Source organism: Hypanus sabinus, chromosome 8 (assembly GCF_030144855.1).
Source record: "Hypanus sabinus isolate sHypSab1 chromosome 8, sHypSab1.hap1, whole genome shotgun sequence".
In the NCBI taxonomy this organism is placed as follows: domain Eukaryota; kingdom Metazoa; phylum Chordata; class Chondrichthyes; order Myliobatiformes; family Dasyatidae; genus Hypanus; species Hypanus sabinus.
Genome location: NC_082713.1, coordinates 157,253,713 through 157,269,126, shown reverse-complemented (window position 1 = coordinate 157,269,126; position 15,414 = coordinate 157,253,713). Strand labels below are relative to the sequence as shown.

Here is a 15,414-nt window from a genome sequence, read left to right as displayed (position 1 = left end):
GATAATAATGCCTTCTACCAGAAAAAAAAAGGAGCTGAAAGCAAGGGACCGAAAAGAAAAAAAAAAACCCTAGTCAAGAGGAAGGTTATGAAAGTACTCGATAAAAGGTCCCCAGACCTTATGGAACTTTAGATCCGAATTGAGAACTGAATAATGAATTTTTTCAAGGTCCAAACAGGCCATCATGTGCCTTCTTAACCACAAAATCAACCTGCACAGTTTTGAGCATCCTATGGACTCAAACCCCAAGATCCCTCTGATCCTCCACACTGCTAAGAGTCTTAGCATTAATATTATAATCTGCCATCATATTTGACCTACCAAAATGAACTTACCTGGGTTGAACTCCATCTGCCACTTATCAGCTCAGTTTTGCATCCTATCGATGTCCTGCTATTACCACTGACAGCCCTCCACAGTATCCACAACACCCCCAACCTTTGTGTCATCGGCAAATTTACTGACCCATCCATCCACTTCCTCATCCAGGTCATTTATAAAAACCACAAAGAGAAGAGGTCCCAGGACAGATCCCTGAGGCACACCACTGCTCACTGAACTCCATGCAGAATATAACCTGTCTGCAACCACTCTTTGCCTTCTGTGGGCAAGCCAGTTCTGGATCCACAAAGCAAGGTCCCTTGGATCCCATGCCTCCTTATTTTCTCAATAAGCCTTGCATGGGGTACCTTATCAAATGCCTTGCTGAAATCCATGTACACTACATCTACTGCTCTACCTTCATCAATGTGTTTAGTCACATCCTCAAAAAATTCAATCAGGCTCGTAAGGCACGACCTGCCTTTGACAAATCTATGCTGACTATTCCTGATCATATTATGCCTCTCCAAATGTTCATAAATCCTGCCTCTCAGGTTCTTTTCCAGCAACTTACAAAACACTGAAGTAAGACTCACTGGACTATAATTTCCTGGGCTATCTCTACTCCCTTTCTTGAATAAAGAAACAACATCTGCAACTTTCCAATCCTCTGGAACCTCTCCTGACCCCATTGATGATGCAAAGATAATTGCTAGAGGCTCAGCAATCACCTCCCACAGTAGCCTGGGGCACATCCCATACGGTCCCAGAGACTTATCTAACTTGATGCTCTCCAAAAGCTCCAGCACATCCTCTTTCTTAATGTCTATATGCTCAAGCTTTTCAATCCACTGTAAGTCATCCCTACAATTGCCAAGATCCTTTTCCGTAGTGAATACTAAAGCAAAGTATTCATTAAGTTCCTCTGCTATCTCCTCTGGTTCCATACACACTTTTCCAGTGTCACATATGATTGGTCCTAATCTCTCACGTCTTACCCTCTTGCTCTTCACATACTTGTAGAATGCCTTGGGGTTTTCTTTAATTCTGGTGGCCAAGGCCTTCTCATGGCCCCTTCTGGCTCTCCTAATTTCATTCTTAAACTCCTTCCTGCTAGCCTTATAATACTCTAGATCTCTATCATTATCTAGTTTTTTGAACCTTTTGTAAGCTTTTCTTTTCTTCTTGACTAGATTTTCAACTGCCTTTGTACACCACGGTTCCTGTACCCTACCATCCATTCCCGGTCTCATTGGAACCTACCTTTGCAGAGCACCACGCAAATAGCCCCTGAACATTTGCCACATTTCTGCTGTACATTTCCCTGAGAACATCTGTTCCCAATTTATGCTTCCAATTTCTTGCCTGATAGCTTCATATTTCTGCTTACTCCAACTAAACACTTTCCTAACTTGTCTGTTCCTATCCCTCTCCAATACTATGGTAAGCGAGATAAAATTGTGTTCACTATCTCCAAAATGCCCTCCCACTGAGAGACCTGACACCTGACCAGGTTCACTTCCCAATACCAGCCTCCCTCTTGTAGGCTTATCTGTATATTGTGTCAGGAAACCTTCCTGAACGCACCTAACAAAATCCACCCCATCTAAACCCCTTGCTCTTGGGAGACACCAATCAATATTTGGGAAATTAAAATCTCCCACCATGACAACCCTGTTATTATTACACCTTTCCAGAATCTGTCTCCCTATCTGCTCCTCGATCTCCCTGTTACTATTGGGTGATCTATAAAAAACACCCAGTAGAGTTATTGACCCCTTCCTGTTTCTAACTTCCACCCACAGAGACTCAGTAGACAATCCCTCCATGACTTCCTCCTTTTCTGCAGCCATGACACTATCTCTGATCAACGGTGCCACACCTTCACCTCATTTGCCTCCCTCCTTGTCCTTTCTGAAACATCTAAAGCCTGGCACTCTAAGTAACCATTCCTGCCCCTGAGCCATCCAAGTCTCTGTAATGGCCGCAACATCATAGCTCCAAATACTGATCCATTCTCTAAGCTCGTCCGCTTTATTCATGATAGTCCTCGCATTAAAATAGATACATCTCAAACCATCCGTGCAGGGAGGGAGGCAAATGAGGTGAAGGTGTGGCACCCTTGATCAGAGATAGTGTCATGGCTGCAGAAAAGGAGGAAGTCATGGAGGGATTGTCTATGGAGTCTCTGTGGGTGGAAGTTAGAAACAGGAAGGGGTCAATAACTTTACTGGGAGTTAATTGTTTTGGGAGGAGGGGTGACATAAGCCTTCATACTTGGTAAATTAATAAATTTGACCACTATTGTCACATGTACCAAGGTTTAGTGTAAAACAGTTTTGCACGCCATGCATTTCATCACATCAATGTATTGAGGCAGTGCAAGGGGAAACAGTAAGGTAGTGCAGAATAAAGTGTTACAGGAAGTGCCATATAGGCGGCAATAGGGTGTAAGGCCAAACCGATAGAATGTGAGGACAAGAATCCTTTTAATTTTAGGATCGTCTTTTAGCAGTGGGCCAGAAGCTATCCTTGAGTCTGGTGGTCCTGCTTTAAGGATGTTGTGTGCTCTGCACATTGGTCAGGGGAAAGAAGAGAAAATGATTGGGGTGGGTCTTTGATTACTTTGGCTGCTCTACCAAGACAGCCAAAAGCCTAGACAAGTCCACGGTGGGGAGGTTGGTTTTCAAGTTGTTCTGAACTGTGTTCCCACCTCTCGGCAGTCAAATGCCAAATGCACTTTATTTTTTTTTCTTGATCGGGATTTGACGGGATTTTAAAAGTAATCGAGAAGGAACACATACTTGGCAATTTTGACATATTTTGAAGAGGGAGGCAAATCCAACAGGGAAGTGTTCGTCGGGAAAACGTACTCCCTAATGCGTCCAGTTTGCATCATATACAAAAGATGCATCGACAGTACCGGCATTTTTTTTTTTGCGGTACTGTTGGAGAATCGGATTTATTTATGGTCTATTTTTCAAACGATGAAGAGATTTATTTGGAGTGGCTTGCGGAGCAGAAGCTCCCTATTGGCGTCAGCGGCTGCAAATAATGAAGCTTGCGAGAGCTCTCCTGTGATCGGAGGCAGGACGTAAAAGCACAGCCCAGCGCAGCGTGAGGTCGATTCGGCTGTCAAAGTGCTCGGAATTCAGGGAGCCGCTGTGTGAGAGGATCCCGCTCCTGCAGGAGTTTAGCCAAGAAACTAAAAGAAAGTGCGAGAACCGAACAAGGACAGTGTAGGAGCACTGCTCCAATCTTGCTGTGTATACTGCGTTTTATACCTATTTCTCCACTACCAGGAAGTTGAATATCGCACGTCACGACCAGTTTTATTGAAAGTGTAGGTAAACTCCACTTCAGTCAGCTGGCAAACTCCGGCTTTTGGCGTGCAGTTTTCTCTGAAATTATGTTTGGGATATTGTAAGTTTCGACGCGTGGTAGTGTAATTTGAACACAGGCATTGATTAAAAGCAACAAAACGTGCAGTTTGATATTTTCTTATTACTGTTTATCGATAGATACTTGGAACGGGAGGTTTGCCACTGGTAAATAAGTAATGAGTTGTCCGGTGGGACAGTTGCGGAGATTATTCATTGCCAGGCATTCTGGGTTACGAGCTGCGGAGGAAACTTGCTCGATCAATTGTAAAGTTCAAACACTTGGAATTAGGTAACTAGCTCAGTGATTCAGCGGTGCGAAATGCAATGGATTGGCGCAACATATGAATACAGAGAAAGAAAGGTCAGTAATTTAACTGTCAACTGAATGTTTTGGTGTCCAAGTGACCGAGTACGTTTCTATTGCGGTGGTACAGAACAACGATTTTTGTTTTGTAGAAATATAGAGGCTTAATTTCTTTAGAAATAAGTAAATCCGTACCGGTTTGGCAGTTACACTGGGCAATGATGGTTCATCTTCAGAAACGTTCACAAAGCTGTTGTAAAATTTACAAACCAATTGTAAAACTTCCGCAACTTTAAAGCGTGATAACGTACTAACTTTATTCTGCGATCTGGCACATGCATGCGAATCCATTCATTCTGTATTACTTGCAATGATATGGTGCCTTTGGTAAGTGTGAGAATTGAAGCCGCCATGCGTAGCAATCATTGAACTGGACATAAAACCAAATCGATTTTGAAGTAATAATCGAGCCTTCGATGATTTCATGTGATCATGGTTTACCTTTTTTTTTGCCTTTTTTAAGATGACGGGGTATGGTCTGGTTGTGAAACACAGCGATGGCTTTCACCCTTGAGGTTCAGTCAGAATGGCCAGGGAAGATTCCGTTAAATGTCTACGCTGCTCGCTTTATGCTTTGAATTTCCTTTTCTGGGTGAGTATGATTAAATAAGTTAGGTAGCTCTACTTCTCTACACAGCTGCTATCGAATTCGATTGCCTTTATGTTCACCACTAAAGCCTGTTCAATTTTATGAAGTTGCTAACGCGTTTTCCATCATTGTTGAACTAATCGATTTCTACCTGAACTTTGGATATTGTGGAGGGAGATTGTTTCTGATAGAGCAGATATCTATCAACAGAAAAGCAAACTCTACCAAGTCAGCATGCTCTTGCTGTTATTTACTCTCTGGTTAATTTTTCTAAAATATTGATAGTTTTGGTCAATAATTGTTCATAAATTTTATGTAACTCTGCAATCCTATTAATGTTCAAGTTGAGGTTTGAACTTACAAAGATATTTCCATAATTATGCAAAGAACTTCAAGTTTCTGAAGCAAAATAAATGCACATTTTTTGCATTAAGTGGCAGTGTATCCATATATACTAATGATCTGCATCTTTATCTCTTGGGTCCAAACAGGGTTACTGATGTGGAATGTGACTTTTCCAACGCCAGTCACTGGTACCACCTTGTTCCAATTCCACCTTGGTATCACTGCCCAGGATACCACTCCCATCTCATCAATGGCTTTATTTACTCCCATTAGTGCCAACTGCCACATAAACTGTATTACACTGTGGAAATATTCTAGGATTTATTTGCTTTTTTAATTGGCTGCGGGGATCTTCATTAATTATCTGCAATTTGAAAGGAGATATGCTTAAGTGGAAACCAGTTAAATGCTTGGGAGAAAGAAATAGTAAGGGAAAATTTAGGTGGCTGTGGGGTGGGAGGATGCCTGTGAGCATCATTAACTCTGACAGGGACCGTTTCTATTGAAAGGCCTGCTTCTGTGATGCTAATTCTATGCAATTCGCAGTTGGGTCATTTAATTATGGAGAATCCTAACATTGAATTGGGAATGTAATTGAGCTCTTCAAATGAAAAGATAACAGGAACTATTCCAGTTTATTCCTTAAAAGACAACTGAAAATACTTTTTGGAACGCTGAGTTATTGTCAGTGTTAGGTGAATTTTATCATCTGGGATTTATCATGATCGTGAACTTGAACATGATGATCTGCAGCTGATGGTTCTGTAGAGAAACTGTGGCTAGCTGCAGTGGTTAGGTCAGCTTGCTCCAGACTTGTGTGACTGCAGAAATTAACTGGAGGTCAATCCTTGTATACATCTGTTGTACAGTTGGACTCAACGCTGAGTCCACAGCCTGAACAAACTGCCCATTAGCTTTACACCATGGATGGCTGGTGCACTAATAAACTCCCCTTTTTAATTAAAAGGTAAGTGCAGTTAAGGAGTTTGTTTTTCATTTTTTTTCCTTAATGTTTTAAATTTCTTGTGCATGCATTTTGATTTTAAAATGCTTTGTACTACTGAACTTTATTTGAATTTTATAAACTGTTCAAATACCTTTTAACTGTTAAGCTGGCAAAAGCCTTTAGGGTGATCTGAGGGCTGGTTGCCACTGAGCTTGCCACATTGGGGATGACCATAGTAAGCAGGATTTGAGGGCGGCTGCACCCATGGGAGTGCTCAAAGTGTATGGATGCAGATAAAGTGCAGGTGGCAATCCAATTTAAGCATGATCCAGTCCTGTGTCTGCAGTTTATCACAAGACTGAATAGAAGGTTCTTGTCTTTATAAGGTGTTTTATCTTTCTAATCTTGGTAATTGCAACTCTATGCAAAGTTGCATCTTTGTCAGAAGGACCAAGTTAAAATAGGTCTTGTGTTTTCAGCCATTTAACACTTCTCCCAAATTTGATGTGAAACGTTTTGCAGTTGGGAGCAGATGACATTAAACACCCTTAATTTGTTTAATATTTGAATAAAAAATTCTTGATGGAACCTTGGATTTCTACACTTAGCAAAAGAAATAAGCTTGCGTTTATACCTGCAATTTAGTAAAATAGCCATTTGTGGCAAAAAGCTGATAGGTTTGAGCAAAAGGAAATTACTGTACAGTTTTAAATATACAGCTAGAGTAAATGAAAAATGTGCATATTTTGCAGCTGATGTCACTCTGTGTTCTGGGTGTGTCTGCGTGGATGAGGGATTATTTGAATAATGTGCTTGTATTGACAACAGAAACCAGGTATGTATAAACTAATTACTGGATAGATTCTACAAAATGTATGTATTGTAAATGCCTAATATAGTTGATGGCATGTGGAACTACTTCTGTCAAGCAGGTTTTACGACTTATCTAATACTACTTGATGTATGATTTGAGGTGAAGTATTTTAAATGAGACCTGGTTTGAGGAGTTTTCCTATCCTCTATTTCACTCTATTTAGCATATTGAAATTTTACATTGCCTATTCTCTGATATTTTTTAGGGTAATGTAACAAGATCACAATTGTCCATACCAATGTTCCCTCTAAATTTTTACAGCTGTGCAGATCAACCATTGCTCTGAGCAGGAAATTTTTACGTGGCCTGAAAACGGCGCAGCACTTTATGTAAAAGAAAATTCCATCTACATGGTGACGAAGGCTATGTGCGTGGGGGCATTTCAGTCACTGCACAGCCATGCACTTGCACAGCTTAGAGGGAACAGTGGTCAACACATCACTACAAATTTACTAATCTTCAAGATATTTTATGAACATTTGGTCTTCTAGAGTCATAGCTTCCGCCTGCTAAAGGGAAAGCTTCAGTTAAAGCCGTAAGCTATTCTTCTTACTAGCATTAAACCTCTAACTAATGAGTTACAGGTCCAAGTGGAGTTGTTTCTTGCTGATTTTAAGAGATAGTTTTCTTTATCTTTTCATTAGCTAATGTAGTAAAAGAATAGTTTTCAGACTTCAAAACTGCTGTTATTTACCGCAATTAGGTTTTGGGCTTTGAAGTTCAAAGTATATATATGTCACCGCGTACAATTCCCAGATACATTTTCTTAGGGGCCTACTCAATAAATCGATAATAGAAACAACAAAAGACCACACCAGCTTAGCCATTCAACCAGTGTGCAAAGGACAACAAACTGTGCAAATTCAAAAAAGAAAGAATAATGAAGGGTTAAATAGGCAATAAATATTGAGAACATAAGGTGAAGAGTCCTTGGAAGCGAGTCAATAGATTGTGGGGACATTTCAATGATGGAGCAAGTAAGGTTGAGTGCAGCAACACATACAACACACTGGAGGTACTCAGCAGGTCAGGCAGCATCCATGGAAACGAGCAGTCAACGTTTCGGGCCAAGAACCTTCATCAGGACTGACATAGAGGGAAACATTGACTGCTCATTTCCACAGATGCTGCCTGACCTGCTAAGTTCCTCCAGCATGTTGTACGTGTTTCTTTGACCACAGCATCTGCAGTGTACTTTGTGTTTAAGGTTGAGTGAAGTTATCCCCTTTGGTTCAAGAGCCTGATGGTTGAGGGATAATAATTGTTCCTTAACTTGGTGGTGTGACTCCTGAAGCTTCTGTACTTTCTTCCTGAAGGCAGCAATGAAAGGAGAGCATCACCTAGGTGGTGAGTGTTCCCGATGATGGATGCTGCTTTCCTGCAATGACACTTCTTGCAGGTATGCTCAGTAGTAGGGAGGGCTATAACCGTGATGGACTGGGCCATATACACTACTTTTGTAGGATTTTCCTTTCAAGGGCATTGGTGTTTCTGTATCAGGCTGTGATGTGTATACATCTATAGAAGTTTGTCAAAATTTTAGATGTCAGACTGAATCTTTGCAAACTCCTAAGGAAGTAAAGGCAGTCTTGTGCCTCTTTGTAGTTGCAATTCCATGCTGGGCTCAGGGCAGGATGACAACTGAGGTACTTAAAGTTGCTGACCCTCTCCAGCTCTGATTGTTCGTTGAGGACTGGTGCATGGACCTCTGGTTTCCTTCTCTCAAAGTCAATAATTGGCTCCTTGGTCTTGCTGACATTGAGTAAGAGGTTGTAGCTGTAGTACTACAACCTCCCCCCAATACGTTGATTCATCATCACCTTCGATTCAGCCTACGACAGTGGTATCATCAGCAAACGAATATGGCATTGGAGCTGTGCTTAGCCATACAGTCATAAGTGTAAAGTGAGTAGAGTGAGGGCTAAGCACACAGCCATGTTGAGATTCTGGAGGAGATGTTTTGCCAATCTGAATTGGCTTGGTAAACACAAGGTACACTGCAGATGCTGTGGTCAAATAAAGATGTGCAAAAAAGCTGGATGAACTCAGCAGGTCAGGCAGCATCCATTGAAAGAAGCAGTCAACGTTTCGGGTCGAGACCCTTCGTCAGGACTAAAGAAGGAGGGGCAGGGGCCCCTTAAAGAAGGTGGGGGGAGGGTGGAAAACCAATCTGAGGAAAGATCAAGGGGTTGGGGAGGGGAAGCAGGGAGGGGGTAGGTAGGAGAGGTGAAGAAGGAATCTAAGGGGAAAGCACTATGGATAGTAGAAGAAGGCAGAGTCATGAGAGGTGATAGGCAGCTAGAAGAGGAGACTGAGTGAAGGTGGGATGGGGGAAGGGAGAGGGAGGGAATTACCAGAAGTTGGAGAATTCGATGTTCATACCAAAGGGCTGGAGACTACCCAGACGGGAAATGAGATTTTGTTCCTCCAACCGAAGTGTGGCCTCATCATGGCAGTAGAGGAGGCCAGGTATGGACATATCTGAATGGGAATGTGAAGGAGAGTTGAAGTCAGTGGCAACCGGGAGATCCTGTCTGTTGTGGCGGACGGAGCAGAGGTGCTCGACGAAGCGGTCCCCCAATCTGTGTCAGGTCTCACCGATGTAGAGGAGGCCGCACCAGGAGCACCGGATGCAATAGATTACCACAATACTCACAAGGAATAGAATTTTTGCATTTGGCAGGGTGGGAAGAGGTATAATCAAGGTAGTTATGGGAGTCAGTGGCTTTATAGAAGATGTCAGTGGACAGTCTATCTCCAGAGATGGAGACCGAGAGATCAAGGAAGAGGAGAGAAGTGTCCGAGATGGACCAAGTGAATTTGAGGTCTGGGTGGAAGTTAGAGGCAAAGTCGATGAAATTGATGAGCTCAGCATGGGTGCAGGAAGCAGCACCAATGTAGTCGTCAATGTAGCAAAGGAAAAATTGAGGAGCAGTACCAGTATAGATTTGGAGCATAGACTGTTCCACATAACCCACGAAGAGGCAGGCATAGCTAGGGCTCATGCTGCCTGGTCCACACATCCCTCCCCACAGATCTCCCCACCTGGCATTTCTCCCTGCAAGCGTAAGTGCTATACCTGTCCCTACACCTCCTCTCTTACCACCATTCAGGGCCCCAAACAGTCCTTCCAGGTGAGGCAACACTTCACTTGTGAGTCTGTTGGGGTAATCTATTGCATCCGGTGCTCCCGGTGCGACCTCCTCTACATCGGTGAGACCCGATGCAGATTGGGGGACCGCTTCGTCGAGCACCTCTGCTCCATCCGCCACAACAGACAGGATCTCCCGGTTGCCACTCACTTCAACTCTCCTTCACATTCCCATTCAGATATGTCCATACATGGCCTCCTCTACTGCCATGATGAGGCCACACTTCGGTTGGAGGAGCAACATCTCATATACCGTCTGGGTAGTCTCCAGCCCCGTGGTATGAACATCAAATTCGCCAACTTCCGGTAATTCCCTCCCTCTCCCTTCTCCCATCCCACCTTCACTCTGTCTCCTCTTCTAGCTGCCTGTCACCTCTCATGACTCTGCCTTCTTCTACTACCCATAGCGCTTTCCCCTTAGATTCCTTCTTCACCTCTCCTGCCTATCCCCTCCCTGCTTCCCCTCCCCTACCCCTTAATCTTTCCTCTGATTGGTTTTCCACCCTCCCCCCACCTTTATAGGGCCCCTGCCCCCTCCTTCTTTAGTCCTGACGAAGGGTCTCGACCTGAAACGTTGACTGCTTCTTTCAACGGATGCTGCCCTACCTGCTGAGTTCATCCAGCTTTTCTGTACGTCTTGAATTGGCTTGGGTCTGCAAGTGAACAAATCGAGGATCCAATTGCACAAGGAGGTATTGAGGCCAAGGTTTTGGTACCTATTGATTAGTCTAAAGGGGATAATGGTATTGAATGCTGAGCTGCTGCCAATAAAGAGCATCCTGATGTATGGATTTTTGCTGTCCTGACGTTCCAGGCTTGGGTGAAGAGCCATTGAGATGTCATCTGCTGTAGACCTGTGGCTCTGTAGGGAAATTGGAGCAGATCCATTTGCTTCTCAGGCAGGAGTTGATGTGTTTCATTACAAACTTCTCAAAACATTTCACCACTATGGATGTAAATGCAACTGGACAATAGTAATTTAGGCAGGTTACCATATTCTTCTTGGGCACTGATATAATTGAGGCCTGCTTGAAACAGGTAGGTCCCTCAGAATGATGAAGTGAGAGGTTTTTTTTTTAGTGTGTCGCACCAGACAGTCAGCCATTCTTGTTTGGTGTGTGGTGTCAGGTTTGGTCTCCTTTCGGATTAACCAGGTCAGGGTATGAACGTTCCTGACTCGACCCTTGTATTTTTTTTACGAGGTCGAGTGGCTAACTCGACGCTCAACCCGGCACAGATGGAAAGTGTGCTCGGGGGTGGCCCGACTTGGATTCGAATTCACTCCGGAGTCCGGCGCTGATGGCCGTTGAGCCACCAAGTGCGAGGTTAAAGATCTCAGTGAACACTCCGGCCTGTTGATCAGCACAGGGGTTTAGAGCTTGGCCAGGTGTCCCATCTAGCCCGATGCTGTTTGTGAGTTTACCCTCCTGAAGGCTGCTTGCATGTCAGCCTCAGACACTGAAAATCACAGGATCATCAGGGACTGTGGGAGTTTGTGATTGTTCCTCCATGCTTTGACAGTCAAAATGAGCATAGAAAGCATTGAGCTCATCTGGAAATACTGTTGTCGCCTATGTTGCTTGGTTTTACATTGTAAGAGGTGATAGCATTAAAGCCCAGCTACAACTGTTGAGCATCCTTCATTGATTCTCAATAATTTGAGATTGTGGTGGTAGAAACGGAATGTCTGTAATATATATCACTGAATTTTTGGCAAAGTTATTTCTCATAATAAGTTTATTAACTAAAGACATTTGAGAAAAGGTTTTGTGGAGAATTAATACCTCTTCTACTCTTTACCTTGGCCAGCAGTGTTTAGATGAGTTAAGCTTTTGGTGAGCATCAAAAAAACTATGCATCTTATTTGTCAAGAAGGAATTCCTTGCTGTTAAATGAGAATATCATTTGTATTCTATCCATAAACAAGAAAAAATCTGCAGATTCTGGAAATCGAAGTAATAGACTCAAAATGCTGGAAGAACTTGGCAGGCCAGGCAGCATCTATGCAAAAGAGTAAATTGCGTCTCTATCACCTATCAGCTTCCCAGACCCTCCTCCTCTCCTGGTTTCACCTATCACCTACCACCTTGTACTTTTTCCCCAGTTTTGATGAAAGATCTTGGCTCAAAATGGCCTGTTTTCTCTTTTCCATAGATGCCGTCTGGCCTGCCGAGTTCCTCCAGCATCTTGTGTGCAATGCTTTTATACTATCCATTCTATTTTTATTTTTGCTTATTGTTTTATTGTGGGTCCTGAGCTAATTTCCCCATCTCACCTGGAAGTTGAGCAGAGTAGCAGCCGAAAAGGTAGGTATATGTCATGGTACGGTCTGTGAAATCCACATTCTGGTCCACGGTCCGGTCCATGTTCCATATTCCAGGTTTTCTGGGTTTGCCCAGTTTCTGTTGAGGCAGGTAATTCTTGTTCAGGCTGGCTTCATAAGTAGCTTCAGGATTCAGCCTCTGGCTGCTGGATTGTTCCTGTCAAAACCCCCTGTCAGTATCCCTTCCCTTCACCTTCCTGCCTGGAGCCTCGTCTCGCCTCTGCCTGGAGCCTCGCCTCGCCTCGCCTCGCCTCGCCTCTGCCTGGAGCCTTGTCTCGCCTCGCCTCGCCTCTGCCTGGAGCCTCGCCTCGCCTCACCTCTGCCTGGAGCCTTGCCTCGCCTCGCCTCTGCCTGGAGCCTTGCCTCTGCCTGGAGCCTTGCCTCGCCTCACCTCTGCCTGGAGCCTCGCCTCGCCTCACCTCTGCCTGGAGCCTCACCTCGCCTCGCCTCACCTCTGCCTGGAGCCTCGCCTCTGCCTGGAGCCTTGCCTTGCCTCGCCTCTGCCTGGAGCCTTGCCTCACCTCGCCTGTGTCTGGAGCCTCACCCTGTTGGAACTGTCTGTCTGTGTCCACGCCTTCGCTAGGTAGGTCCGGCTGTTTGCTGCTACCTAGCGTGGGAACTGTCTCGTCGTGTTCAGTGTTCTGCATGATGAGTCCTGGCCCTACGTCCTGTACCCAAGGAGGGGTCCCGGCTCGGTGTTCCATGTTCCTGTCTCTCTCTTGGCTCTGTGTTCTCGCCATGTCCACATGCCTCGCCCAACACAGGAGTACCTTGCCCAGCCCGGTGCTGTGGTTCCCTTGTCCCGTCCAGGAGTCTCTCGTCCCGTCCTGTGCCTCTCCTCGTCCTGTAACCTCGTCATGTCCTTGCGTAGTTCTGGGGTCCGAGCCCGAGTAAAGACCCAGGTTCTGGGTCCTTGTCCATTCTCTGGCTCCTAGTTCCCAGTTCCATGTCCTGGTTCCTTATCCTAGTCAGGTCCTAGCCCAGGCCCGGAGTCCTTGTCTCATCCAGGGCCGGTGTCATGTCTAGTGTCTTTTCTTCCTCTCTTTCCCTGCTTCCTTCTTACGCCTAGTCCTGTTCCTGGTAGTAGAGTGTCTATGTCTTGCTTTTGGGTCCACTCCCAACACCCCCCCCCCCCCCGTCCCCCCCGTATGACAGTATAGGAGCAAGACAGGGCAATGAAATCTTGATTGTACTTTCGCTTTTATCTGTTTTCTGTGGGACTGGTACTGATTTCCTTTCTCTAGAATAAACATTACCGAAGATTGTAGAGAATTCAGTGTTAGATGCGCATGGGAGAATTGATGGCAAAAGTTCTTCTAATACTTAGTAGTTCAGTGTGTAATTTGTGCTACTAGTCTCTCAATTTGCCAGGGAGTTGTGAGACTTTCACTCTTGGTAGCTCTGCAGTGGAGTCCCACAGAAGTTGTGCGTGAAAGAGAACTTCGCAGTGCACTTCTAAAGTCCTGCTTAGACTCGGGTAAAATGTGACCACTAGTACAAGATGCTGAAGTGCAGCAAGAACTATGGGACCTGTGAAGCAGAGAGAAATCATCGCCCTTGGGGAAAGTTAGGAAATGGGCATCAAGATAAAATTAATAAAAAAAGATGAAAATAAATGTGCTATTAACATAAAGAGTTGAGTTGAGAAGACATATTTATGTAATTGGTAGTATATAATCCATTATTAATGGCTACACAAGAGTTTGGGCATTCTAATTAGTACGTTTTATCCTGTGAGTTGTGTGCATATCGAAAATATTAAACATTTCTCCTCATTTTGATTATAGTCCTGCCTTCTGAAAATGATCATCAATCTTTTCATCTGTAAAGCCTTTCATTTGTTTATCGTAACATAATATCACATAGACTGAAAATGTGTCACACTTAAGTAACTATTATTCAGAATGTGGTTATAAAACATAGTGTACAGGAAATTATTTTTTGAGGTGTATTCCATAATTGACCATAAGAAGTACAAGGAGCAATACAGTTGCAGGCATATATTAATGCAAAAGGTTATGTTATCAATGACTATTTTGTCTTTTGTATGCTATTAATGGAATCTTAATGTTCTTCTGCAGGCTGGAAGAAGCATTCATTCTGACGTATTTTCCAGTGATTCATCCCTTAATGATTGCAGTGTGCTGTTTTTTAATAATAGTTGGAATGCTAGGCTGCTGTGGGACACTGAAGGGAAATCCACTGCTCCTTGCTTGGGTAAATATGCTTTCAGAAAAGCACACAGTGTAAATTAGATAAGTGAATGTTCAAATGCCTCTTCAGATATGCTATTGCTTGTAATACATTGCACAATTTGAGAAGAATAAATAACAATATAAATTTTTGCAGTATATATGACACTATGCCTTATTAATTAATCTTTTGGTGCACATTGCAAGTTTAAAATCTTGGCCCAAAATATTGTTTGAAGTGCAAGATGATAACTGTGTTGGATTACAGCAGACATCTTGACAGCAGAACAAACGTCAACTCCTTAAATAAAGCTACTTGCAGAATGATAATGGCAGAATGATAGTGGAATGGCAGGAGATTGAATTAGTGCATGAATTTGGTCAGACCTGGAAAAGATTAAGGGAAAAACAGATTGCATTGATATAGGGGAGAAGAAAAGAAAGTATATATAAAGGCATATATAAAGATACAACTCACAGCCTGAAGAAATGAAATCATTGTCTAAAAGTTGTTTATTTGGTCAGAGAAGGGTCTTGGTAGTCCTTCATATTTCTCACACCATTAAAAGTTGTACACTAATTTAATTGCCAGGCCACGTTCTGTGGTTTGTGTACTTTGCATGAATAGCTGCTACCGTTCCACATTACATCAGTGGTTACTTAAATGTCTTAAAGTACTTTGCAAGATCCTGAAATTGTGAGAGGTTTTATATTCTTGGAAATCCCATCTATTCCCCTCCATCGATACTGCTTGCCTTGCAGAGTTCCTCCAGTACTTTGTGTATGTTGCTTTATATTTTTATTTTTGATTTGTATTAATAGCAACTGAGCAAATCAAATGAAGAAATTATGCAGTTCGTAAACTGATACAACTTGTGGGGAATTCTGACTTTACTTTGAGATTTTTCCATGTGCTAATTTGCAAT

General features: G+C 43.4%; 1 protein-coding gene across 8 annotated transcripts in view; it reads left to right on the top strand.

The window, feature by feature from the left end:
- The window catches only part of tspan12 (tetraspanin 12), a 73,170-nt gene that overhangs the window by 23,584 nt on the left and 34,172 nt on the right, over positions 1-15,414 (top strand). For 4 of the 8 annotated variants that reach the window (XM_059978323.1, XM_059978325.1, XM_059978322.1 and 1 more), the window contains 3 exons: positions 4,532-4,660; positions 6,701-6,783; positions 14,378-14,513. In XM_059978323.1, coding sequence (XP_059834306.1) covers positions 4,595-4,660; positions 6,701-6,783; positions 14,378-14,513 — 285 coding nt within the window. In that variant the 5' untranslated portion in view covers positions 4,532-4,594. Of the gene's footprint in view, positions 1-3,252; positions 3,745-3,842; positions 4,066-4,373; positions 4,396-4,531; positions 4,661-6,700; positions 6,784-14,377; positions 14,514-15,414 lie in introns of those variants that run through there. The other 4 variants (XM_059978319.1, XM_059978320.1, XM_059978324.1 and 1 more) reach the window with 4 other exon arrangements.